This window comes from Lithobates pipiens, unplaced genomic scaffold (genome assembly GCF_037356315.1).
Source record: "Lithobates pipiens isolate NorthernLeopardFrog02 unplaced genomic scaffold, aLitPip1_a1.2 Scaffold_18, whole genome shotgun sequence".
Classification (NCBI taxonomy): Eukaryota; Metazoa; Chordata; class Amphibia; order Anura; family Ranidae; genus Lithobates; species Lithobates pipiens.
Genome location: NW_027507758.1, coordinates 198,613,502 through 198,639,829, shown reverse-complemented (window position 1 = coordinate 198,639,829; position 26,328 = coordinate 198,613,502). Strand labels below are relative to the sequence as shown.

Genomic DNA, 26,328 nt, shown 5'->3' with positions numbered 1-26,328 from the left:
CTCGACAGGTAACAAATTCTTGGAAAAGTAGCCACAAGGATTCCTAGCACTCTGAGGTAGGACGTTGAGACAGAAGGGTGTCAACTCCAGTCTCAGAAGCATCAACCTCAAGGATAAAAGGTAATGTAGGGTCAGAATGTGCCAACACCGGAGCCGAAAGAAAGGCAGCCCTGAAACTCTCAAAGGCCTTAATGGACTCCGGAGACCAACCCTGTGGGTTACCATCCTTTCTGGTCATATCAGCCAGGGGCTTGAACAGAGATGAGCAGTTGCAAATAAACTTCTGATAATAGTTGGCTAAGCCAAGAAAACACTGCAGAGAATGTAAACCCATAGGTCGGGGCCACTGTAGGAATGATGACGTTTTCTCTGGGTCCATTGAAAAACCAGCAGTGGAAATGACATAACCCAAGAATTTTTGTTCACGATGGAATTCACACTTCTCCGATTTACAATAAAGATTGTTCTGTTTTTTTTTTTTTTTTTTATTGTATGTTTATTCAATTTCAGAGCAAATACAATATAATCAAGCATTGAAATAAGCATAAGTGAATATAGGATATAACATAAACTTTTAACTATAAAAAAAGTTAGAGGTTGTTGTCCACGAATGCAGGCACAAAGGTGAACTGCATATCCATAACAGATAAAGTGAATAACATAGAGTTTATAAGAGGCAAAATATCTGTGAAACAGCAGGCCGAAGGCCAAAGAGTGGCAATACAACAAAACATCCATATGATTAGCATGGTGAGTCTCCGGGGGGTGGGGGGGGGGGGTGGGTGTGCGTGTAACAGGGGTTTCCTGGACTAGTACAAAGAGAGGGTGGATGGGAGGGGAAAAAGATGGGAATAAATGCCGGGAGGGAGGTGCTGAGGCAGGCAGAAGTGGTTAAGGTTTTACGGGCAGGGGGGCCCCATACTCTGACCGATCCCAGGACCCCCAGATTTTATTAAACTGGGGAACCAGATCATGCACCGAGGCCGTCAGTTACTCCATTCTCCGTATCTCAGTCAACAGTTGAAGAAATCAAGGCTGTGGGAGGGGGGATGCGCCAGATAGCCAGCATAACGGTATAAGCCTCTTAGCAGCTAATAGGATATAGGAGATCAAACGATTTGTTTTTTTTAGGTAAGCCTGGGACAGGGAGGTCCAGCAAGCAGTGTAAGGGTTCGACCGGGAGGGACACTCCTGTCACCCCCAGCACCAACGATCCCACCTCCCCCCAAAGGGACATATCAGGGGACATTCCCAAAAGATGTGGAATAGTGACAATAATGCAGTGAGACTGAGGGGTCAAACTTGTGAATGACATTGGGGGTCCTATACCAGAACATAAGGATTTTTATAGCAGTTTCCCTTTGTTTGACACCTTTAGAGGATTTAAAGGTAGAGGCCCAAATCTTATCCCATGTCTGTAGGGTAATAGGTTTACCCAGCAAATTGGTCCATTTACTCATGTACAAATGTGTAAGTTCATTGAAGGAGTTCGACTCATGGAGGATTCGGTGGATAGAGGAGATTAGATGTAATGGGGTCCATGAGCACATAGGTGTTCAAAGGCCGTGGGGTTGTTCGAGGGTTAGAGTTGGAGATTTGGAGCTAAAGAAGTGTCTAACTTGTAGATAGAAGTAAAACAAATGGTTGGGGATATCCTACTTTTCCCGTAAGGTCTCGAAAGCATAGAGCCTTCGCGTAATGGAATGCACCAAATTTCAACGTTGGGGGGGGGGGGGGGAGAGGGGTCGAGCTACGTAAAAATCATACCCAGGGACAGTCCATCAGGAATAGTTGTGTTAAACACCACATTCGTGAAGGGGGGGGGCGACACGGTGAGTTAAGGAGGTACTTTTTTTGGCACTTTTGCCATATGTCCAGGGTAAAGGACATTGGGGCCGTACATTGATGCCTAAGGTTGGGGTGCAGAGAGGATGAAGCGCCCCAGATCAAGGAGCATAGGTGAACCGGATATAGCACCCCTTTATCAATAGCAGCCCACTGACTCATGGCTTTTAGAGAGGACCAAGAGGCAATCATTCTTAAATGAGTAGCATGATAGTATTTCATGATATCCGGAGCCCCCAGGCCTCCCCGGGCTCTAGGTGTAAATACCACTGAACTGGCTAGGCGGTGGGATCTGTTGGCCCATAAAAAAAAAAACATCTTTGGAGAAGTTTTAGCTGTGGGGATGGAATGGCTACCGGTAGCGTCTCAAAATGATAGAGCAATCTGGCCATGATTGACATTTTAAGGACGTTGCTCCTTCCCAAGAGGGACAGAGGGTATTTGGACCAGGACAGTAAGGAACTTTTTATGTCTTGGAAAAGGGGAGGGAAGTTTGCGTGGAATAAGTGGGAATAGGAAGGGGTCAAAAGAACACCCAGGTATTTGAATCATTGCACCATCTATAAGGGTATGAATCTCTAAGCCTGGAGAGTTGTGTTGCGGGTATGTGTATGGGTAGAGCTTCGGTCTTTGAGGTTTTTACTTTGTAACCAGAGATACCACCAAATAAGGAGAGTAGTTTGTGTAATGAGGGGAGGGAGACTAATGGGCTGGTAATAGTTAGCAAGATGTCGTCTGCAAAGAGTGATAATTTGTACTCCCCTGTCGCATCACCACCCCACGTATATCTGGATGAGATCGAATGGACCCGGCAAGGGGTTCAAGGTATAAAATGAATAAGGGACACCCCTGCCGAGTTCCATTCATCATGGGGAAACGAGGCGACGTGAAGGACGACGTCTGTACCTGGGCAGTAACAGTCTAGTACAAAGCCTCTAATGCTTTAAAAAAAAAAAAGGGCCAGTCAAGCCATAGACTTTTAGCGTAACAAACATATAAGGCCAGCTAAGCCTATTGAAGGCCTTCTGTGCATCTAAACTAAGTATCAGAGCTGATCTGTTGGTCCTATCCAGATTGTTTTGATTGATCTATCAGATTGTGTGTCGGGTGTTCTCTTCGGCATGCCTGACAGGGACAAACCCCACCTGATCTCTGTGAATAAGTTTAGGGACAAGGCCGGATAATCTATAAGCAAGAATTTTCGTAAATATCTTGTAATCCGAATTTAGAAGGGCTATAGGTCTATAATTGTCTGGGATGGAGGGGTCCTTACCCGTATTGGGAATTACTGAAATGTAGGAGTGTGAAAATTGCGAATGAGGGGTGGTGCCCCCAAGTAGAGAGTCGAGTAAGGTGAGCATGTGTGGTCCTAAAATATCCAGATAGGTTTTTTTTTTTTGTAAAAATAGGGGAGACCGTCAGGGCCAGGCGATTTATGCAAAGGGAGCTCCTGTACTATAGCCGAAAGCGCTTCCGCCATTACGCTTTTATTTCGGGCCTCCAAGTCAGTTGCCTCTCCACAGTGGGGGCACCCAAAAGCCTCCGCTCGGCCGAGAGGAGAGCAGAAGTAAGAGATCGGATAAGATTGGTTCTATATCTTCAGTCTAGAACTCTGCAATACAAACACCTCTAAAGACGGCCTTGTGCCCCTCCCACAGGGTGGAGAAGTCAGAGGCCGACCCTCTGTTTAGTTGGAAAAACTCTGTAAGGCCCCTTGCCAGTACAGAGCGGGAGCTTTACAGGTGATAAGTCGCCAATGGCAAGATCTGGGCTAAGCTTGAGTGAGCAGAAGATCTAGAGTAATGGGGGCAGGGTCAGACCAGGTGATAGGCATCACTTCAGAGTCGACCACGTGTGGAATGAGGGGCAGAGATAAGAAGTGATCAAGCCGTGAATACATTTTATGAGCTGGAGTGTAGAACGTAAATTGCTGAGCTGTGGGGTGTTTAATCCTCCATGAGTCAGTCGATGGAATCTTATAAACTGACAGAAGGAGGTAGCTTGAGATGCAAGCTTCTTGGAGGGCGTTGGAGAATAGTGTTTGTCTATCTCTAGTGGGAGACATAACCAGATTAAAGTCCCCACCAACTATCCTAAAGGGCTGTGACGTATAGTAGGAGGAGTCAAACCACTAAGGAAGTCAATCTGACCAGCATTAAGGGCATAGACTGACAATATTTTAACACCTCTCTAACCCTCGTCAATCTCTAAGATAAGGTATCTACCATGGGGGTCTACATGGGAGTTTTTAACCTTAACGGGGCATGACTTTCTGATCAAAAGCGCAACACCTGCCCTACCTGTGGGGTCAGAGGCCAGGAAGGAGGTGGGGGAAGTGTTTGGAGGCAAACTTAAGGGAGCCATCTGCTTTAAAATGGGTTTCTTGCAACTTAATCACGTCTGCTTTGAAAGTCCTGAATTCCTTCAGGGCCAGCCAACCCTTGTGTATAGAACCTAAGCCATTTACATTGTATGACGAGAGCTTTAAAGCCACATGGACGGTCTAGGTGGGGAAGCATATGTAAGAGCCATAAGTTTGGAATACATTGAAAAATAAAAATGAACCAGAATAACTGGTAATGGGTGCCATTAGTGTCAGTCACTCCTAGGTAGTGGAGAAAGACTGGGTATACCCCGAGACGGGATGACCTGAGGCCGAACTAGCATAAGCAATGTATGTGTAAATAATGAAACTGATCTATAGATATGGACACAGTAGAGCATAAAACATTGAAAAGAAACGTCAACAAAAACGTCAGAAAAAAAAAAAGAAAACAAAATAACAGAAGATCTTGAGAGCCTGTAGGAAACATGTACCTCAGGGGACCCAGGGTATTAGCCTAGGTCAGGAGGGCAGTGACCGGACGATCACCAGAGGAGGCATTACGTAAGGATGGGAGGGCCATCTACTCTCCTTATGAACTCGGAAATATTCAAAATGCATTAACATCTAGTCATTTGTAAGAAAGAAACCCCATGGGGTGGGTGGATGTCAAGTCCTGGCTTGAATAATCAAGGCAGAGGACAAACCTGGTATAATCATAGCAACAGGATCTTTCCCTTTTTAATTCACAAAGGAAAAAGAAAAGATGGGGGAATACGAACAGCATACGAAACTGAACCATGTGGGGGCTGTTGGGGTATGTCAGGAGGGTCGCTTGGCGAACCGTGGATGCCGAGGTGTGGATAGGTGCTTCCTGGGCTTGCACGGGTGTCCAAATGTGGCTTGGAGTATTGGGGGGTGGGCAAGTCTTGACATCGGCAGGGTGTGTGACAGACCTAGCTGGGACCGAGTCTTTTTTAGAGGACTGAATGCGAGCCTGGATTTTAAGGGGCACAGGGTGAATGAGAACCCCACTATAATCTGTGCTAGTCAGATTCAGTGCTGTATATATGTGTTGCCTCATGCTGTTAAGACACAAACTGTTAGATGCTAATGTCATGAACTCCAGCCACCTGTCTGTTGTGTAAATGTGTCTAGTCTGAGTATTCACACACTGTTTGTGCTAATTGTGATGTTGCAAGTAGGAGGTAATTGTCCAAAGGTTCCTGCGTTTAGCCAGGGTGATGGGAGAGAGGTCACCAAAAATCTGCAGCTTCGCCCCTTTATAAACAATTTGAGGTTTATTGTGTGTGGATTGGATCAGTGCCTCTTTGCTTTCAAAGAAGTGGAACTGAACAATAACATCTCTGGATCTAGCTCCTGCAGGTGGTTTGGGGGCCAGAGATCGGTGGGCCCTATCAAGGCACTAGTCAATGTCCATTACCGTGGGAGCCAGGGTATTAAAGAGGCCTAGCAGATAAGCGCGTAAATCGGGATCTCCCACAGTCTCCGGAATACCTCTGAAGCGCAGGTTCTGGCGTCTCTCTCTATTTTCTAGGTCTTTCTGTTGCAGCTGTAGTTGAGACACCGAGAGGCGCAAGTTGTGGTTATCCTCCTTGACGGCCTGAACGTAGCTGACCATCTCGTCAAATTTGTTTTAGAGTGTGTCAGTGCGATTGCCAAGCTGGTTAATTTCCTTTCTCAATTCCATCGCGAGTTTATTAACCTCGGCTGAGACATTGGTTGTGATCTGTTAGAGCAGGAGATGTAATTTGGCATCTAGTTTAGCGTCCAAAATATCCGGGGTAAGGATCCCCTGCAGGGGAGACGGACCCATGTAGGAGGCTTGGGGGGGCGGAAGCTAGGGGGTTGCCAGTCCTCCATTCCCAGAGGTGGATCAGTATTGGAGAAAGGGTCTGCAGGGGAATGGGAGGGTGGAGCAGATAGGCCCTTAAACTAATTTCAAAGTCACGTTGGGTGATTTTAGTGGAGTACATATCAATAACTAATAGATTTCACTCCGCCCCCCTCTCTGGTAGCGAATCCACCACAGAGACCACTATTATCTGAAAGAGGCTCACCCACTGATGAAAAGGACACAGGTATTATGGCAGCTGTCTGCTGCCTTAACAACGGTATTCCTCTTCAAATAGCTGACCTATAACAGCGTGGTTAAACGCGTAAACAAAAAACCAGGAAAAGCCTGGTTGGCAATTGTTTAGGGATGACTTTGTGTACCAAGGATTGATCCTTCTCCTTGTTCAGTCAATGGCTCTGATTGCATGGCTATTAAAAGCCTGGCTCTGAGAATCTGGATATTCTGGTTTGATCCTGATATGCAGTTTTTGCTTTCGGTTGATTACCATCACATCTTGGAGACTATGGGTATTCCTGCCCCCTTGCATTAGCTTGGATTTAATCCTTTCCATTGGGGGTATTGCATAAAAGCTCATACAAACAAAATAAATTATACCAAAAAATGTGTACCGCAAATATTTAGGAAATAAGTAGCACTACATACAATTAATACGTGATCTGTATAAAAATCACTATAAATGTAACACCCAGTGGTGATGTGCTATATAATAAAGTCCATAGATAAAAGTGCAGGAAAAATAAAAAAATGAATATTCCTCCAATCCTTCAATCTTCCACCACACCGTGTCAGTGATTTCCTCTCCCAAAGAAATCGCACTCACCAGCTGATGTTTCCTCCCACTTTCGTGTTTGGCAAAAGAGCAGATAGACCACACCTGGGTCAATAACACGGTTAATCCCAGCCAGGCATATCCAAATGTAAAAAAAAGTGTTCCACATAGCGTGATACTATTTAACTGATTTATTAAAAATTTTCACAACCACACTCTAATGTCCAACTCTCACCCACCCCGCAATCACTATTCGTGAGGAAGGTATACAAGTTCCGAGCAATATACCACCTGCTCCGATCAACTTTGACCCGCTCCAACTGTCTTCGAACCACTCCGGCCAGTGACGTCCAAAATCAATGAAATCTGTCTGCGTGGCCACACCCTGACATGTGATCACGGAGTGGGGGAGAGTTGAGGCACACTTAGGATCCGCCGCGACCGTAGTGCACCACCGCAATTTGTTGCACAGTTTGCTGTGAGAGGTTTTCTTTGCTGGCACTCATTTTTAAAATGTGAGTGGAAACATTGGAGTGTGGTTGTGAAAAATTTTAATAAATCAGTTAAATAGTATCGCGCTATGTGGAGCACATTTGGATATGCCTGGCTAGGATTAACCGTGTTATTGACCAGGTATCTGCTCTTTTGCCAAACACGAAAGTGGGAGGCAACATCAGCTGGTGAGTGCAATTTCATTGGGAGAGGAATCACTGATGTGCTGGTGAGGTGGAAGATTGAAGGATTGGATGAATATTTAATTTTTAACTTTTCCTGCACTTTTATCAATGGACTTTGTTATATAGCACATTATCACTGGGTGTTATATTTAGACTGATTATCTTTATACAGATCATGGATTTAATTGTTTAGTGCTACTTGATTATTTCCTAAATATTTGCATTAGACATTTTTAGGTATAATTTATTTTGTTTGTATGTTTCATGAAAGTAGCAGCTGTTTTCACATTTTTTTTTTGTTTTTTTTTTCACATTTTTTTTGGCACGGTGGAGGTATTGAATTTTTTTGGTGAGGCTATTTCCAGCTCCAGAAGACTAGTCTCATTGCATAAGAATGCCTACAGTACTATTATCTAGGGTTACATTTCTGATCTGAACTCTTCTGCGATCTTTAATTGCGCACCCCTTGATCTAAGGTATTCACTGTGTGGTATTTCCTGTGTGTTCCTTGCTGTTGCCATGAGACCGGCACTTGGCTATTTCCAAAGCATTTTTGAAGTGGGTTCAGGATATTCCCTTCTGTTACTTCAGAAAGTTAGTTTTTTTTCCTCACCTTCACTTCTGTATGGTGGGTCTCAGTGCTTGTGACCCTTTTTATGTTATGTTTTGTTCTTGGTCTTACTCTGGTCTTGCCTCGCTTGGTGTTGGCATTAATGCAAAGTATGATTAAATCAAGCCACAGTTTTAATACAAGGGAGGAGGGTGGGTCTTGTCAATCACAATCAATCTAGGCACCATGCTTGGTTCTGGACCATGCCTTTCTCGACATCTATATGCGGTAATGGCATCACCTGCTTTACCAGTGGCGGTGATGTCACGTCTGCCAGGACGCAGTGTCACTTTCAGCATGACAGACCATGAGACACACATATCTACGCGACCCGGGAGAAGCACCAACACATGCACATAGAATCTCCTGGGCCGTTGTGTTGTATTTTTTGTAGAGAATATCCACCATACCCCCTGAATAAGCCAACAGATGGTTAATCTTTTTTTCCAAACTTTTTCTTCGAGTATCCATTTATTATGGTTGGTGTAATTCCTTCATGGTAATTCTAGTGTATTGTTTTTAACTTTTGTACAGTAAACTTTATATATTTCAGTTGTGTGGTTTATATTTTTTTGGTGCTTTTTTAAAGTCCTATCCATTAGCTCTGCTTGTAGCCATAAGCATGTGGCAGCTCTTTTTACAAGCTTTCTGTCTGTCATAATTAAACTATTCTGTCAACTACACCTTCTGTTTCTTTGAATCTCCTATATGCTGATTTTATTTTTAATTCTTTTTTTCCTTTACTATCCTACTTGCCTCTTTCATGAAACATATTTCTCCTGTTTACTCTTACCTTTTCCTGACCTATAATCCTATAGTAGTGCCTCCAGGATGGTAGACGTTAACAGTGCCCAATAATTACCGTATTGGCGTATAACACGCACTTTTTTTCCCCTTTAAAATTGGTGACCAATCTGTGGTGCATATACAGCGTACTCCACTGAGCCGTCATCTTCTCGGCTTTCTCTCGCCTCTCACGTTACACACACAGTCCTGCCTCCGTCACCGGCATTGGACCAGTTTTCTGCCTATAACAGGCGCTAGTCCAATGACTATGCCGGAGGCGGGACTGTGTGTGGGTGACGTGAGAGCCGAGTGGAGAGGAGATGGCGGCTCAGTGATTTCCTGATTCAGGCTGCTAGTGAGGGAGCTGGTGAGGCTGCAAATGACGGTAATTTAAATAAAGGCATTTATCATGGTGCATTGATTACTTGTTTATGCTTGAGGACAATAATCAGGCTTTATTGATTTGTTTAGGCTGCAAGCACTATCTGATATTTCAAGGGAGAAGGGGCATGTCCATACTTTACCAAACCGTTGAACTCGGTAGCAGCTTTGTCCCGTTCAATCCTTGCACATACTGGGATCCTATCATATCGGTGTCTCTTTGGGCTCAGAAGAGCTCCTTAATGGAAAAAGCCTGTCCTTCAAAGCAAGGTCGCTGGGGCATATCATAGGCTGGCATTACGTGACTGCTGACATTTGGGCAGCACAGTGGTTAGCACTCGCCTAGCAGTAAGTAGGGTCGCTGGTTTGAATCCCAACCACGACACTACCTGCCTGGAGTTTGCATGTTCTCCCTGTGCCTGCGTGGGTTTCCTCTGGGGTACTCCAGTTTCCTCCCACAATCCAGACATGCAGGTAGTTTAATCTGGCCCTAGTATATGAATGGGGGCCTTGGATTGTTGGCTCCTTGAGGTTAGGGACACTTGTGAGTGTGCAATGTACAGGGATAGGGACAATTGTAGACACTCACTCAGGTTGAACTGGATGGACTGGTGTCTTCAACCTTACTAACTATCAAACGCGTTTTGCTAAGGAGTTAGCGTAGCTTCATCTGGACTGGACAAAGGTACGTTAACTCCTTAGCGAAACGCGTTGATGTCGCAGGAGTGCAAGGATCAAACGGGACATAACGGCTACGAAGTTCGACAGGGTGGTAATGTATGGATGCACCCCTTCTCCCTTGAAATATCAGTGCCTGTTGGAAAAGACTGTTGAAAAAGCATCCTGATTGCTGAATGAGAAGGCTGCTGAAATGATTTATTTTTGATTAAAGTCAGTCAGTACACCAATGCTGCAATAGGATGATCATTGCGTCTTTGTTGGGCTATTTACTGTGGACTTGGACACGGAACTTTGCTTCATACACCCTTTATAAGACACCTATAAACCAGCTGGGACCTCATAGTAGACTCCAAAGTGTTTATTCATTTCAACCCTGGGGTGTACTTTCAAGTGACTAATATTTCAGTTGGGACCACACAATATCTAAAGGAGGGCAACCACTTAAAGTGTAATGATCCACAACTTATGGACACAATATCCGAATAAATTAGCATCCAGTGATGACAACACAGAATTTTTCACTTTTTTGCAAGTCTCTGATTCAAGGGATATCTTATGATATCATATGTGGGTCATTCATAGTGAAACTGCCAACACAACTTTTTTCACTTGAATTGGAGAATTTCCTCCATTCTTTTAACATGCTAATTTTTTTTGCATTAATGCAAATGAATCGCATGTCTGTTTCCTTGTGAATGGTATGCTGGTGTCTGGGATTTCTGTGTTTGGTTTTTTGATTGCTTGTGTGTGTGTGTGTGTTTTTTTCATGTTTCCCTGAATGTTTTTACAAGACCATCCGGAGGGGCGGTTTCTTTCTTTTGGAAAAAAACCTTTAAAAGCACGATGAATGAAGCTATTTTAATACTTACAGGCGCACCATGAATCCATGTAAAGTGCGCCCTTAGTGGAATTAATACATTTTGTACTTTTATAGAATCAAAACCTTGAAGTCGACTGTTGCGGAAGTAGCTGATTTTTGACCCTGGTAGCAATACCAGGACTTTCTTTTGTATGCATAGTTTGACTATAGCAACAGTACCATACTTGGGTAAATGGCATTACAGTTTGAAGATTTATTTTTCACTGTCTGTTATTGATTCAACAGGACTTTTCTTTGTTTATGCATTGAGGACTTGGCTGCATTGATCAGGCTGCATTGAGGACATTAATCAGGCTGCAGATGGATATTGATGGGAATTGACCCTTATTTTGCGTTTAAGTTTATTTTAATGGTTTTTTTCATGAAACTTCCCTCTTAAAATTAGGGTGCATGTTACACGCCAGCTTGTTCTATACGCCGATAAATACAGTACTCTTTTTGTTTTAAAATGTGTTTTTTAGATTAAAAAAAAAAAAAAAAAAAACTTTTTTGTTGTATATGATTTTTCAGTTCTTGTTTTAATATCAAACCAAAGACATTGGTGCTCACTATAACCTACATTTTCTCCCACCCCAACATCAGTCAATCCCCATTTATATCAGTAGGATGGACTCCCTATTCATCATTCCCACAGGGCCTCAGAGGCATATTCTACTTCCAAGTCCACCATCGCTCGGATAAGACAACTCATTGCTGCAGCTTACATTTTAGAGGACAAAAAGCCTCCTACACTTGTAAGTGCCTGCTCCATGAGGTCAGTGGGTGTTTCTGGTCATTTGGCACCAAGCCTTTGTAGAACAGCTTTGTAAGGCTACCACCTGGTCCTCTGTTAGGTGGACATCCATTCGTATGTAGATGCAAGTTTCTCTCATTTGCACTGTGAAGTTGGGTCTGTTGAGCCTTGTTGTTTTCCTAGTATTTGCCCACCCTTATTCTTTGTTTGTAGTCCCAGGGTCTGCGTACTTTGAGATTCTGATTAGAGGAATTGAGGTTTGCCTGTAAATTGCATCTCTTGGAGCACAGTACCGGACACCCTCTCTTCTATTCCTGGGTTGCTCTGCATTGGTTGCTACAAAGCTGAGGACTTAGAGTGTGGTAGAGTTATAGGATAGACATGGGGGGGGGGGGGGGGGGGGGGTTGTCAAAAGTTTTGCCAGTTTCCAATCATTTGAAAGTGCTAGCCCTTAACCCAGGGTTTATGAATACTCAGCCTGTGGCCTGTAATTTACTCAAATCTAAAAAAAAGTCACCATTCCTCTTTTACTATCACGTTTTTCCTCTAATTATGAAACTTTTAGTCCTCCTTCTTTAGTAGTTTTAATTTCAGAGTACAATGACATACAATCTTGTTTTCTTTAAAAACTACCTTTTTCTTCTAATGTTCTGAAACTTCTGACCAGGTGTATGTCTACATATATAATACACTTCACAGTAACAATTCAAAGTAATAAAACCATGATTAAACAGATTTCATGTAAGCTCCATTTTTGCAATTGATTTATAAATGTGTTTTTCCCCCCCCAGGCAGCTTTGTTTGCAATTCAGCAACTGTTTGAAGATGAGTACACACCTAGACCCATATTTGTAAGTAAAACTTTCAGACTTCTGAATTATTATAAAATCAGTTCTTAATCTAAATGTAAAGTGCCTAATTGTAGCGTGAATTTGTTGCAACATTGAATCCTACAAACACCTTTATCGCTGCTATAGTACTTCTTGGACAGTTCTCCTTGCATTGTCTGCTGAAGCTTCTCACAAAACTTCCTAATGATGCATGGTATCATGATGTAGAGATAAAGCTATTCACCATACTGTCTGTTCTTCACCCCAATTTCTGCTGTAATGCTGTATTTGATGTATAATGCTGTAATCCCCTATGCTTTGCACAGTACCCAAACATGAACCCTCTCAGGCTGCTGCTTTGGTGTTTTCTTTATCATACATCATGGGACACAGGCCATCTTTAGGTTAATGGACCCTGGTAGACCAAATATTTTATGCTGGAAGTCCGCTCCTTTATCACCCCTTACATACAGGAAGTCCTTCAGTTTATTTTTTGTTTACCAGTACCTGCAAGGTGGATGGGCATGTTTGGTTGAGCTCGCTCGAGCTCCAGGTCCTGTGTCCCAAAACCAGTTCTTAAATGAAGGGCTTGACCGATTGGATCTATTCAAGAAAGGCTTACATAAATGGTACCCAAACCTCACAAAGAAGACACAAGGCTCCTGCGAGGTTTTGCCTGTAATGCAACCTTCGGGCGCTGGACCATGCATTGTTGAATCCTGGACACCACAGAGCTAAGACATTCCGGCAGGGTGCTGTAGAGGCTCAAGGAAGTTTACCCTAAAAACATGAAAAGAGTACTCAGTCCTTTGAAGGTCCCCAAGTGACGGAACCTGCCATGATAGGTAAAGATTGGGGTCTTGGTTTCTAAAGTGCCCTGCGCCTTAATGGGTAAGAAAAATCCCCTTATTACTTATTGTGGGGTGCCCCTTGTGTTGTAACAATCTGTCAAGCTGTCATGAGGCTGGACACCGGTGTGGCGGTGACCGCAGGGGGGGAGCTTTGGCAAGTAGCTGGTATTTGGTTAGGAATACCTTTCCTTGCTGTCCATTCTTACGGACGAGCTGCACAAGGAGGTTCAACAGGGCGCACGCCAGTTCACAGCTGTGCTGGTCAACCATGGTGCACATGACTTCGCAGTGTGCACAGAATGTTGTGTGCGTGCAGAGCCGAGCATGTGCTGTAGCACCAAGTAGAGCGCATGTAGTTGGCCATGATGCACGATAGGACCTCACGCGCAGCAATGCCGTGACCACAGCATTCTGGCAGACTGCTATCTTTAAGCAGAAGGTGGCCGAAATGCTGAACTTCCAAAGGACAGCAGGCTCTGAACCATTTACTTTCAGCGGTTCATTCCTTCTTAACCGGGTCATGTGAGTCCGCCAGGTGTTGGTTGACAGGCTAAGGTGCTTGAAGGTTTGCTAAACGCAGCCTGCGCGATGGGTCAAGGTCGGATTGTCTGTTCAGCAAATCCTGCGGCGGAGATAAGGTAAGGGAAGAAACTTGGGAACTAAAGTCCACCTATGGTTTCTTCTTTAAGGAGATTAATGTTGTCATACCTTAATTCTCCACTAGAGGGCGTCTAAGCACATACCTTAAAGAGGAAGTAAACCCTGATGCATCGCATAGTAGCCCTGACACAGGAGACAGTGATGTCACTGCTGTCCCCCTTCTGGGTATCGTTGCTCCGGCCACTCACAGCGCCGGAGCATCAATGACGTCACTCCCACGCATGCGCACGGGAGCCACCACTAATGGCATATCGCCATTAGCAGCGGCATGCTCAGTGCGCCTGCGTGCTGCTGTCTACAGCGCTTGCTCTGTAGACAGTGGTGCCTGTCTTTTTGTAAATATGTCCTAAACCGTGTAGGTTTAGGATATATTTCTTGCACCTGCAGGTAAGCCTTAAAGCGGAGGTCCACCCTAAAATGGACCTCCGCTCATCGGAATCCCCCCCCCCCCCTCCGGCGCCACAATCGGCACCTTTCAGGGGGGAGGGGGGTGCAGTTACCTGGATAATCCAGGTAACTGCACCCACTTCCGGGCTAGCTCTCTGCGGAACGGGGCGTACGTTACGCCCCCGTTCCGCAAGCGCCCGCCCCCTTCAGCAAGTGCCCCGCTGCCTGCTGGGAAACACACAGCTCCCAGAGGCAGCGGGGACCGTCCGGATTGCGCCGCGCGGCTCGCGCATGCGCAGTAGGGAACCGGGAAATGAAGCCGAAAGGCTCCATTTCCTGATTCCCATACCCAAGATGGTGGCGGGACCCGGCAGCCGAGCGAGCAATCGGCTTCGGGTGCCGACATCGCGGGCGCGCTGGACAGGTAAGTGTCACTATTTAAAAGTCAGCAGCTGCAGTATTTGTAGCTGCTGGCTTTAAAAAAAAAAAAAAAACGCGGAGTCCCGGTGGACTCCCGCTTTAATCTAGGCTTACCTGTAGGTCAAAGTGGTTTGTAAGGGTTTACAACCACTTTAAGCTGTCGTCTTCACTATAAAGCTCAGTTAGTCTGTGTGGCCGCACCGGCATGTGCAGGGGGATTTTTTTTCTTGGGTAAAGAAGTCTGCCAAATGCTTTTTCTAAAACGACTTTCAGGACAGCCACCCGAGAGATCATGGCTCCACGTCCCAAAAGGAAATGCCTCCTCCATCAGAGCTTTTAAAGGAGAGCCTCCAAGCAGTCTCCTCAGTTTTTTGTTTCCTCCAACTGGGAGGAACACCTCCGGTGGGAGCCATGATCTTGGGCTGATCCTGGAAAAGAGTAGGTTCTCACCTGTGTTTTGTTTTTTATTTATTTTTTGTTTTTTTTTCTCTGGAGCTGGTCCTCCATCTGCCTCCTAGCTGAGGATGGTGTCCTGGGCTCTCTCCCCCTTCAGTGCTCAGGGAGAGCCAGTACACCCGGTTGTCCTCTCCCCCGTTTTCTTTTTCAGAGCTGGTAGCTGCAGGGTTTTGTTTTTCTTGCATGCAGCGCATGCTGCATCGCGTGCTGCATCGCGGTAGTAGGCAGTCGCCATCATTCTTGTGGCCAAGAGAGCCTTCGGTCAAGTCATTCGGGAAAGGGGCTAGACTTCTGGGCAGCGCGCAGCATCCTTTCCGGCCGCTGGACCGCAGGGGGAGAAAGGAGGGCCACCTGGCACCTTATTTCCGCGTGCTATCTGTCTCACCGCCGGTCCCGGGATTCAAAAAGCCGATGCGCCGACCCGGAATCAGTGGTCAGATACCATGCGTCTGCTGAGCTAGCAATCAAGAGCGATGCAGACAAGGCATCAAGGCAAGGCACCAGCAAGGTGAAGGTAGGAGCTGTGTCTCTCAATTGTCTGGATCCTTTTTGCTCCTGTGGGGGAGGGAGGGAAGTGATCACCCCCCCCCCGTTTCCCCGCACCCCCCCAGTCCCGGGGGGTCCACTACTACCTGTAAGCTTGGGGTTTACTCTGACTGAAGGTGTAGGGGGTGTCGGCTTGTTTTGGTACTGGGAATTATTTGGTTTTTCGTAGATGCGCCTGGGTGTCACTTGCATTTGGCAGAGTTTAAATAGTATGGTTTGTGTGTTCTTGTCTCTTCTGTTTGCATAGGCAAAAAGTGCTGCCCGACCAGTTAAGAGGAGATGCCCCGTCTGCAAGGAAAAACGAAGTGAATCCTGGATCAAGACGCTCTGTGCGTCTTGTCTTTCAAGTCTGGTTAGGGAATAATCCCCATCCATTTGTGGCGATTTACGAATAACCATTAAGGATGAGCTCCAGGCTACTTTTCAGGCGTTCAAATCTAATTTAGCGGAAGATCCTGCAACGTCAGGAGAGCCTAGAACCCCGCAGTCATCTTTGGAGCTCCAGGGGTGTTCTGGGTTGATTGGGGGGTGAAATGTCACAAGACACCTCTAAGGATTCTCCCTCTTTGGCCTTAGACAAATCTGATTCAGAGGAAGAAGAAAATGATTCAGAGGCAGCCTCTAAGTATAAATTATCCTTAGAAGAAGTGGGAGGTCTCCTTAAGGTGATTTACGCGACCTTAGGAATTTAGGAAGAAAAGAGAACTTTCCCTACATGATCGTATGTATGCGGGGCTAGGGGATTCCAGAAGTCTCACCTTCCCGGTCCATTCCCTGATTTCCTATATGATCAAGAAGGAATGGTTAGAGCCCGAGAAGAAGCCTGTGTCCGCCTCCAAGCCAGAATGACTCGCTCCTCAAGGTGAGAGGGAGGCTCCCAGAGTTCCTCCCTTAGTTGTGGGCAATTACTCAAAATTTGTTCATTTTGAGAATGATTTCCCAGGGTTATGTGATAGAATTCATGGAGACCCCTCCACAAAGGCTCTTGGTCACAAACATCCCAAGGGATCCGGTCAAGGCTTTCGACATGAAGTCCCTCATTCAGGATCTGATGTATTAAGTCATTGTGCCGGTCCCGAAGGGAGAATCTGGGTCGGGTTCTATTCACGTGTTCCTGGTCCGGAAGCCTTCGGGAAAGTTTTGACTCATTTTAAACCTCAAAATACTGAACAAATCTGTGCAGTACAACAGGTTTTGGATGGATTCAATCTTTTCCGTAAGGAACCTCCTGAATCAGGGATGCTATAAGGCATCCTGCAAATCTATGGATGCCAATCTCCATGTTCCGATTTCCGTCAGGTCGGAGATATCTGAGATTGGCACTAAGGGAGGGGAAGCAAGGTAGTTCATCTCCAGTTCAGAGCTCTCCCGTTCAGCCTGTCCTCGTCCTCAAGGGTGTTCACCAAGATTATGGCCGAAGCATTAGCGTCCCTACGTCTAGAGGGAATCTCGGTGATCCCGCACTTGGACGATCTGCTGTTTTTTGCCCAGTCCAGGGATGGCCTGCAAAAAAACCTGGACAGAGCCTGCGCCCGCTTAAAAGTTAGGTTGGATTATAAATCTACAAAAATCTAATTTGGTCCCTGCTCAGGAAGTGAGGGGGGGGGGGTTTCCTGGGGTTAAGTATCGGCTCTCTGGATCAGAAGATCTTCCTGCCGGAGGAGAAACAGGAGAAGTTGTTACAATTAGTATCTCAACTACAGTCCAATCAGTCCCTGTCCATCAGGAAGATTGTCAGTGTTGAGAACCTTGACTTCTTCCATTCCGGCGGTCGCGTGGGCGAAGCACCATTTCAGACCTCTGCAAAACTTTTTATTGAAGGTTTGGGACCACCAACAGAGTTCGTTGCATTCTCTGGTAAGAATCCCCACCACAGTAAAGAGAAGTCTATGGTGGTGGAGGAACCGGGAGGTTCTTTCAGAGGGGCTGTTTTGATCCTTCCCAGTCCAGGTTCGGCTGACCAGACGCCAGCTCCTGGGGTTGGGGGGGGCTCATGTGGGCAGTCCGTGGATTCAGGGCTCATGGACCACAGAGGAGGCAGGGAGGTCCTCAAACTGAAGGTAGTGTAAAGAGCGGTGTTGGCCCTGTCCAGGGACAACATGTCCAGGTCCTGTCTGACAACGCCACGGCTGTGGCGTACAAAAACAGACAAGGGGGGGAACAGAAGCAGGGCACTACAGGATCTGGTAAGGGTTATTCTGGCTTGGGCAGAGCAGCATACTCTATCCTTGTCAGCAGTGCACCTAAAAGGAACTCTAAACGAAATAGCAGATTTCCTCAGCAGGAACCAGATCTTTCCAGGCAGAGTGGCAGTTGAATCCAGATGTCTTCAGGTTGATCATAGAAAGATGGGGCCAGCCAAAAGTAGACATTTGGCACTCAGGGAAATGCCCAGGTCCCTCTCTGCTCCTTGAACAGGCACGAGCAGTCGCTGGGAGTGGATGCCTTGGCACACAGGTGGAATTTTCACCTATGTTGCGCCTTTCCCCAGTTTCAGTTGATACCTCGGGTTATATAAGCAAGATCAGGAGAGAAGATACGATAATTCTGATCACTCCATTTTGGCCCAAAAGACTGTGGTTCTCCTTCCTGCTACAGATGCAACTAAAACCATTTTGGCATCTTCCTCTAAGGCAGGATCTCCTCCTGCAGAGGCATATGGTTCATAAAGATCTAGCAAAGCTAAGGCTCACGGCTTAATTTTTGAGGAGCAGCTCTTTGAGAGGGGGTGTCTCGGACAAGTTGGTGGTTGCACTGATGTCCAGTAGGAAGAAGGTCACAAGGACAATATACTTTGAATATTGGAAAGTGTTTAACTCCTGGTGCGCAACTTCTGCAAGATCGCCAAGGCAAATTGCTTCAGTGTTGGAGTTTCTGCAAGAAGGGGCGGACAATGACCTAGCGATCAGCACCCTCAATGATCAAGTGGCTGCGCTGGGGATTTTCCTGGAGAAACCTATTGCTTCAGACCCTTTAGTGACCAGATTTTTCAAAGCACTCTCTCGGTCTAGACCAGTCATAACAAAAATTGCCCAGTGTGGGGCTTGACTACTGTTCTACAGGCCATGACCAGGGATCCCTTTGAACCTATTAATTTGGCCTCCCTGAAATTGATTACGTTAAGTTTTTTAGTAGCCATTACATCAACTCGCAGAGTACATGAATTGCAGGCCTTGTCAATCAGGAAGCCGTTTATTTTCTGTTTTTCCAGATAGGATAGTCCTAAAAACGGATCTTGATTTTCTTTCTTTTTTTTTTTTTTGCCCAAAGTTGCGTCGGTTCAGAACCGATCTCAGTAAATAGTTCTTCCTACATTCTGCTCTAATCCATCGGCTAAGAAGCAAGAATTCCATACCTTGGATGTTGAGAGAAGTCCTAAGTTATTTGGAAGCCAATAAGGACTTTAGACGTGCAGATGCACTATTTATTCTATTTTCAGGCAATAAAAAGGGAAAACAAGCTTCCAGAGGAACCATAGCAAGATGGTTAAGGATGGCTATTGCTGAAGCCTATTCCTGTAGTGGCCAGGGGAGTCCAGTGAGTGTGTCCGGGCTCATTCCACAAGGGCTACAGCGGTGAGTTCGGCAGAGAAAGCTGGCGCCACCCCCGGACAGATATGTAAGGCAGCTACCTGGTCAAGTCTGAGGACATTTGGCCGCCATTACAGATTAGATCTCATGACGGTTGGGAATCAGGCTTTTGGAAGGAAAGTCTTATAGGCTGTTGTCCCGCCCTGAGTGGAGTAAGTCTTGGTAATCCTCTTGGGTGGTTGTCCTGAAAGTCGTTTTGGAAAAATTCAAGTTGGACTTACCGGTAACTTGTTTTCCAATAGACCAGGACAGTAGTAACCCGCCTGGTGTTTTGTTATTGCTGTAATACGATGATATAACTGTCACTTATGTGTTGCGGCTGGGGTTGGAGAGTCTCTACAAACAACTGAGGAGGCTGCATGGAGGCTTTCCTTTAAAATCTCTGATGGAGGAGGTGTTTCCTTTTGGAAGGTGGAGCCATGATCTCTCGGTTGGCTGTCCTGAAAGTTGGAAAACAAGTTACCGTTAAGTCTAACTTGAATGACCAGAGGGTTAGCGGAACATCAGCGGTGTATTACCCCCCTGCCGCGGGGGTTGCACAGGTCCCATGATTACTTTTACTGTTTTTTCTTTTTGCTTGCAGATAAACGAAACGGGGGCGGGTTTACAGAGGGGGCAGAGCCTAGGCACAGTGTCCAAGAGGACGCACGGCAGGCAATGATAAAAACACAGCTGGGACAGTCTCTCCTCGGCTGATGAGGAGGAAGAAGAAGCAGTCTGCACACAGCAACACAGGAGCTGTGGGGCACGTGAGGGTTGCAACTGGCATTCCTGATACAGGAAGGACACTTTTTCCCAGCACTAGGCTGAACTTAATAGTGCTTTACTGTCATGACTATATTCAGCAATTAAGTGCAATTGTATAGTGCCTCTGTTGTTGTGCTTAAGGACTATGCCTGCCAAAAAAGACACGACAAAGTCCAAAAAAGGTACTAAAGGTTTCACCCCCACAGGCGCTAGGATCTCGAGTCTCATTTCCACGCGGTCCTCTTCACCTGAATTGCCCATTATGGCAGGCCAGGGTGAGCCATTAGAACAAATTGGTGCAACTGCTTCTCACATCTCAGCCCCTGTATACATGACTGAAGATGTCCTTTTCTCCACCCTGCAGGGTCTGGAAGGAAGATTAGAAGCTTTAATCGCATCCTCCATTCAAATAGATGGGAAGCATGCTATATCCCTCTCCCCCACTTCAGACCCTTTGCAAAAGTGGGCACAGGATCAGGTGTTACCCTCAGGCGATCAGGAGGAAAAACAAACCGATGATTCCTCTGCGGAGGACACAGCGGTAGATGAACCTTTTTCAGCCTCACAATCTGAGAAATTAATGATACAATCTTACAGCAATGGTTCATTCCGCTTTCATGCTACCCCTACCCGAGTCTCCTGAAAACTGTTTTTTCCTTGGGTTCCTTAAAACCTTCTCAGCCTTTGCATGCGTTTCCTGTGCATGCATTACTAGAACAGCTTATTTTTGCTGAATGGGATCATCCGGATAAGCATTTTCTCCCTCCTAAGATTTTCAGTTCTCTATCCCCTGGAGGAGAAAAGGCTACAAAGGCTGCAGCTGAAATATGCCATGCTATTTCCAGCCAAATTAAGAATTACAGCCGGGGACCAAAATCATTTTTTGAAAACTCAAGACGCCGCAGAATGGCTGGACCATAATGAGCAAGGCCTTCAGCATGAATGCGAAAATGGAGATGGATGACCTCACTATAACAGCCCCCACCGGGTATGAAGGATGCACCACCACCTTTGCAGTTCCCACAGTTTAAAGAACTTTACAAGCCACTCGCTATCAGAGAATGAAAATCCACCTGTTTGTTTTTACTATTCGTAAGTGTAACCAGTCTGAATGCGATTATGCAAATCGCCTGAATTACACCTGTTACTGATATGGCACAAATTCTTTTGCCCAGTTGGCAAAATGTTGGCTGTCAGATCAAGCCTTGCTCCTTTTTGGTATTTTCCTATTCTGCAATGTTGACAGGGACCAGGCTACAGACTAAGTTCCAGTACTGTACGTACCTGTTTCTTTACCAGGTTGCGCAGTTATGCAAATTGTCCCTCACCAGTTGTTCACATATCCAATGCACGAATCCACTACAGCCCATTCTGGGCCATGCTACAAGACGTCTCCCTGAGACCGCTTACAGGCCACCTTTGGGTGGTGGGAGCTAACAGTATGAAGACCATCAGGGCTCTCATGCATGTTCAGATCTATAAATGTTTACTATGTCTTCTACACCCATAGTGTCATGGAATGTACGGGGGGGTGAATGACCCATTCAAGAGAACTATATCTGCGGGCATGCATAAGTTCCATCCGGCAATAATTGATCTACAGGTCAATAGTCAGTTTTTTGCAGTGTGCCTGGGTTGGGAAGGCATATCACTCCGGAGTGAGTGTACTGATACATAAAGCTATAGCCTACCAGGAGCTGGACTCCCTTTATAGACATCTGGTCAATTTTGATCTCCTATATTGTAAATTGTATACCATTTCTATGATCTTAGCTTTTGTGTACATACCACCTCCGTTTTCGCGGGAGGTGTTGCTGTTTCTATGATCTTACCTGGCTAACAAACCAGACATTCAAGTATTATGGGGGATTTTAACTGCTACCTAGACCCCAGACTAGACAGACAACCCCCTATAGCTCCCTCTAGGGGTGGAAGAGGTATGGCCCTTAGCTGCCTAATGACAGAAGTGGGATGGACTGACATATGGTGTATTTGCAATCCAAACGGCAAGCATTTTTCATGCTTCTCCAAGACACATTGCTCATTATCTCGTATAGACCTTTATGTTGGTACCCTATTCATGGTTGGATACACCTCCAAAGTAGAATATTTTCCATGAGGAGTGTCCGATCACTCCCCCACTAGTCGTATGGCTGAATACTCCCAGCTCGTTACCCAGGGCCCTTTGGAAATTGAACGCCTTTTGGTTTAAGTTGTTCACCTCACAGGACCAGATATTGTCCCAGATTCAGTACTTCTTTATAACACATAGGCAGTACACTGATAACCTGCAGAAATTGGAAACCTTTTAAGGCATATTTCAGGGGTATATTTATACAGGAAATACAAATAGTTAAACAGAACACCTCTGCTCTGTTGGAACATCCGGGAGACCTGGTGAGACAACTAGAACTAATATACGTGACTAGTCCTACTGTTACCGCAAGGGAGGTGTGGATGTCGGCTCAGGACTCCCTGGACCGCTTGAGATCCTCCACTGCACAACGCAAGAGGTTTTTCACAAAACTGGTGTTCTATGATTAGGGTGAAAAGATGGGCCGCCTACTAGCAAAGATTGCAAAATCCCAACAGCAAACACCGGCCGTTGGCGCTATACGCACCACTAATGACAAAGTGGTTAACTCTCCCAAGGCCATTATATCGGAGTTGGCCACCTTTTTTTATACAGGTCAAGGGAGACCTACTTGGATGATGAACTGACCACCTACATGTCGAGCATTAATTTACCCTCACTGTCTGCTGAGGCTAGACAACAGTTAGACACTCCCATAACTCTCGGAGCTGCAGATGGCAGCCTGCTCTTTTCCTACCTGTAAGGCACCAGGAGAGGATGGTCTCCCGATGGAAGTATATACTCAATATAGTGAACAAATACAGCCGGAACTGTTAAAGGTCTTTAATGCCAGTTTGATAGAAAGTAAATTACCGTATTCTATGACCAGAGTAAATGTGATCTTGCTGCTTAAGCCAGGGAAGGATCCAGTGGACCCGGGCACCTATATGCTCATTTCATTACTTCAAAGTGATGTAAAGATCCTTTCCAAAGTCTTGGTGCTTCGGGTCAATGGGATAATATCCATTATCCATCAAGATCCAGCTGGCTTTATGCCACAAAAATCTACTGCCACTAACTTTAGAAGGCTGTTTATGAACATGCAAGTACAAGCGGGTAATCGGGGTCATAGTACTCTCTTATCCCTAGATGCCAGTAAGGCATTTGACAGCATCAGCTGGAAGTATCTGTGGGCGGTGCTAGATAAGTTTGACTTTGGGGACCGGTTTATTGCATGGGTAAAGCTACTATATGTGCCCCCCCCCCCCAGGCAGAGTGGTGGATAGGATGTTGCATGCTTTTGCTCTGGGCAGGGGGACGAGGCTGGGTTGCCTGCTGCCCCCCCCGCTCTTTGCAATCGCAATAGAGCCACTGGCAGCCTGGATAGGGGACAGTACACAGAGGGGTTCAAATATGGATCTATGCATGAAAAATCATGTTCTATGCAGATGGCATGACACTCTTCCTGGGTGACAAAAGTTAATCACTTCCAGGAGAGATGGCCATAATACAGCAGTTCAGTCATTACTCTGGGCTGACCATAAATTTGACCAAGTAAGCCCTGTTGATGATGGACGAGAGCCAGGAAGTTTATCTTCCAGACTCCTGCCCCATCCCAGTGGTTGGTTACCAATTTCAAATATCTGGGCATACAAATTTCACAAGATCAGTGATTACTGTTCTCTGAATATATACCCCCTACTATCCTGTTTCCAGGATATGAAAAACACTTGGAACAAACTTAAGATTAACTTAAAATTATATTTCTTACATAATTCACCAGTAGTAATAGACCTAAAGATCTTCAGAGTGGTTAACACCCTGTTCCAGCGACTACTTTGGCATAAGGCCTCTAGAGTCAGGCTAGTGCAGCTACAGCAACCCAAAGATGGCGGCAGACTGGCAGTTCCCAACCCTTGGTTGTACTATATTGCTGCTCGGCTTCAACATTTGGTTGGCTCCATGACACATGAACCAACGGGCTCAGCTGCACAACTGATGCGGTTTGCTACAGGTGCTGAGACCATTCCTATGCGTCTGAAGGCGCAAATGTTCACAAAATCTAAATGAACCCCAACGCTTTCTCTAGTCCAAAACATATGGAATAAGGCTGAAGGGGACAAGGAGTACAGGGATTTACAGACTTCAGTCCAATATGGGGCAACCGTACCTATGTTGAACTGGCCAAGTTACAGAGGGAGCCCAGATGGCATGCACATGGTGTGGTTATGCTATCTTAAATATTCAGTTGCAGCAAATTGCTGTTCTTTACAGACCTACAAGTCAAATTCAACCTCCCGGATACTATGCTTTACCCATATCTTCAGCTTCGGCATGCTGTTGCGGTGCAGGGGGCGGCCATAGAGTGGGAATTATTTCCTACTCCAGTGTTCCGGGTGCTGCAAATCAGCAATGTAACTATAAGGATTATAGCCACATGCTTACAAAACACCTACGAGCATATCATTGCAAGACTGTCAGCATGGGAGAGAGACTTGGGCCAGATTACAGGGGATCAGTGGAAGGAAGCCTTACAGTCCATACCCACATGCTCCTTAAATGTAGCGCAAAAAGTTTCCCAACTTTACATAATATTCAGAGTGCACTACACCCCGGTAAAGTTACACAGGATGGGCAGATCGGCGGGCCCTTTGTGCTGCCGATGCCAGCGGCACAGCGGGGACCTCATTCACCTGATGTGGCGCTGTCCGAAACTCCACAGGTACTGGCACAAAGTTGTAGGTACACTCAATGGGTTGTTTCAAACAAAGGTACCCATAGACCCTATGTGTTGCTTGCCGGGGGTCCTGGAGGATGTAATACCTGAAGAATTGGTCAGGGTTGCGTTCTCCAGGGCATTATTCCAGGCCAGAAAACGTATTCTATTGACCTGGAAGTCTGCAACGCCGCCCACTAGTAGTGCCTGGATAACACACATGGGAAAAACCCTTGTTATGGAAAAAGATCTATACCAACACAGAGGATGCCCGAACAGGTTTGAGCGAATATGGGCACAGTGGTTAGACACCCCAGGGCTAAGTCCCAGAGAACTGGTAACGACTAGGCTCCTACAGTGTCCCTAGAAGACAGGACTATTGTAGCATGAGATGGATGTTATTTTTCTGTGGAGAGGGGGGTAAGGGGGGAAATAAAAAACTGATTGACTGGAGTAATGCAATATGCAACACCACCAGAAGTAACCGATATGTATAAGGATGAAAACGTAATTTATGTATGTGTGCATTGGAAAATGTTTTAACAAATATTCACTAAAAACCTTTCTGATCTAAAAAAAATTCTATTCACCAGGCAGGTTATGCTTGTACATATATGTAGAATCCTGTGGCTAAAAAAATTAGTCAGCCGAAGCACCATGTAAAATCCTCCTAACTGGTTTCCCTTTTCATGGGGAGGGGCTATTTGGGGAAGATTTGGACAAATATATCCAAACAATTTCTAGTGGGAAAAGTACTCTTTTGCCAGTCAAAGTATAAATGCCCTTCATTTAAACTGGCTTTCCCCTGCGCCAGGGGCTTCCGCCTCTAGGCAGTGGCCATGGCCTCAGCCATCACTCTAGAGGAAAACCTCAGGGTCAGACCCAGGCTCAAAAGAAATCCCGAGGTCTGAAACCGGCAAAGCAGAATCCTAAAGCCTCATCATGAAGAGGCAACCTCCCTAACCAAGATGGAGGAAGACTTCTGCAGTTTTTAGAAGTCTGGCAAGAGGAAACTGACTTTCCTCAGTTTTGTTTCCTGAGGTCAAGTGTTCCCAAAGATCCAGAGAAAAGACTATCTGTTTCAGACGCTAGACCAATTAATATCTCCAGGGTGATCATACAAATCCACACAAGTGCAAGGTTTGGTGTTTTATTCCAATCTAGATCTAAAAAATCAACATCTGTTCCTAAAAATCCGCTCCTTTCACATGGAGATGATCAGGACAGTAGTTGCTATCCTTTTAGGAGGAGAACTTCTGGCATCTATCGACATCAGGAATGCATATCTGCATGTTCCTAGATTTCCCGCTCACCAAAAGTTTCTGCAGTTCGCATTAGAACAGCAGCATTTCCAGTTTATAGCCCTGCCCTTTGGGCTATCTACAGCACCCTGGGTGTTCACAAAAGTTCTGGCCCCACCTCTAGCCAGGTTAAGGGCATAACAGTTGTGGAGTACCTAGACAATCTTTTGTTAATATACCAGTCGT

General features: G+C 45.7%; 1 protein-coding gene across 3 annotated transcripts in view; it reads left to right on the top strand.

Moving 5' to 3' along the window:
• The window catches only part of MTR (5-methyltetrahydrofolate-homocysteine methyltransferase), a 1,186,028-nt gene that overhangs the window by 177,385 nt on the left and 982,315 nt on the right, over positions 1-26,328 (top strand). For all 3 annotated transcript variants that reach the window (XM_077486511.1, XM_077486510.1, XM_077486509.1), the window contains exon 7: positions 12,356-12,415. In XM_077486511.1, coding sequence (XP_077342637.1) covers positions 12,356-12,415 — 60 coding nt within the window. The remainder of the gene's footprint in view (positions 1-12,355; positions 12,416-26,328) is intronic.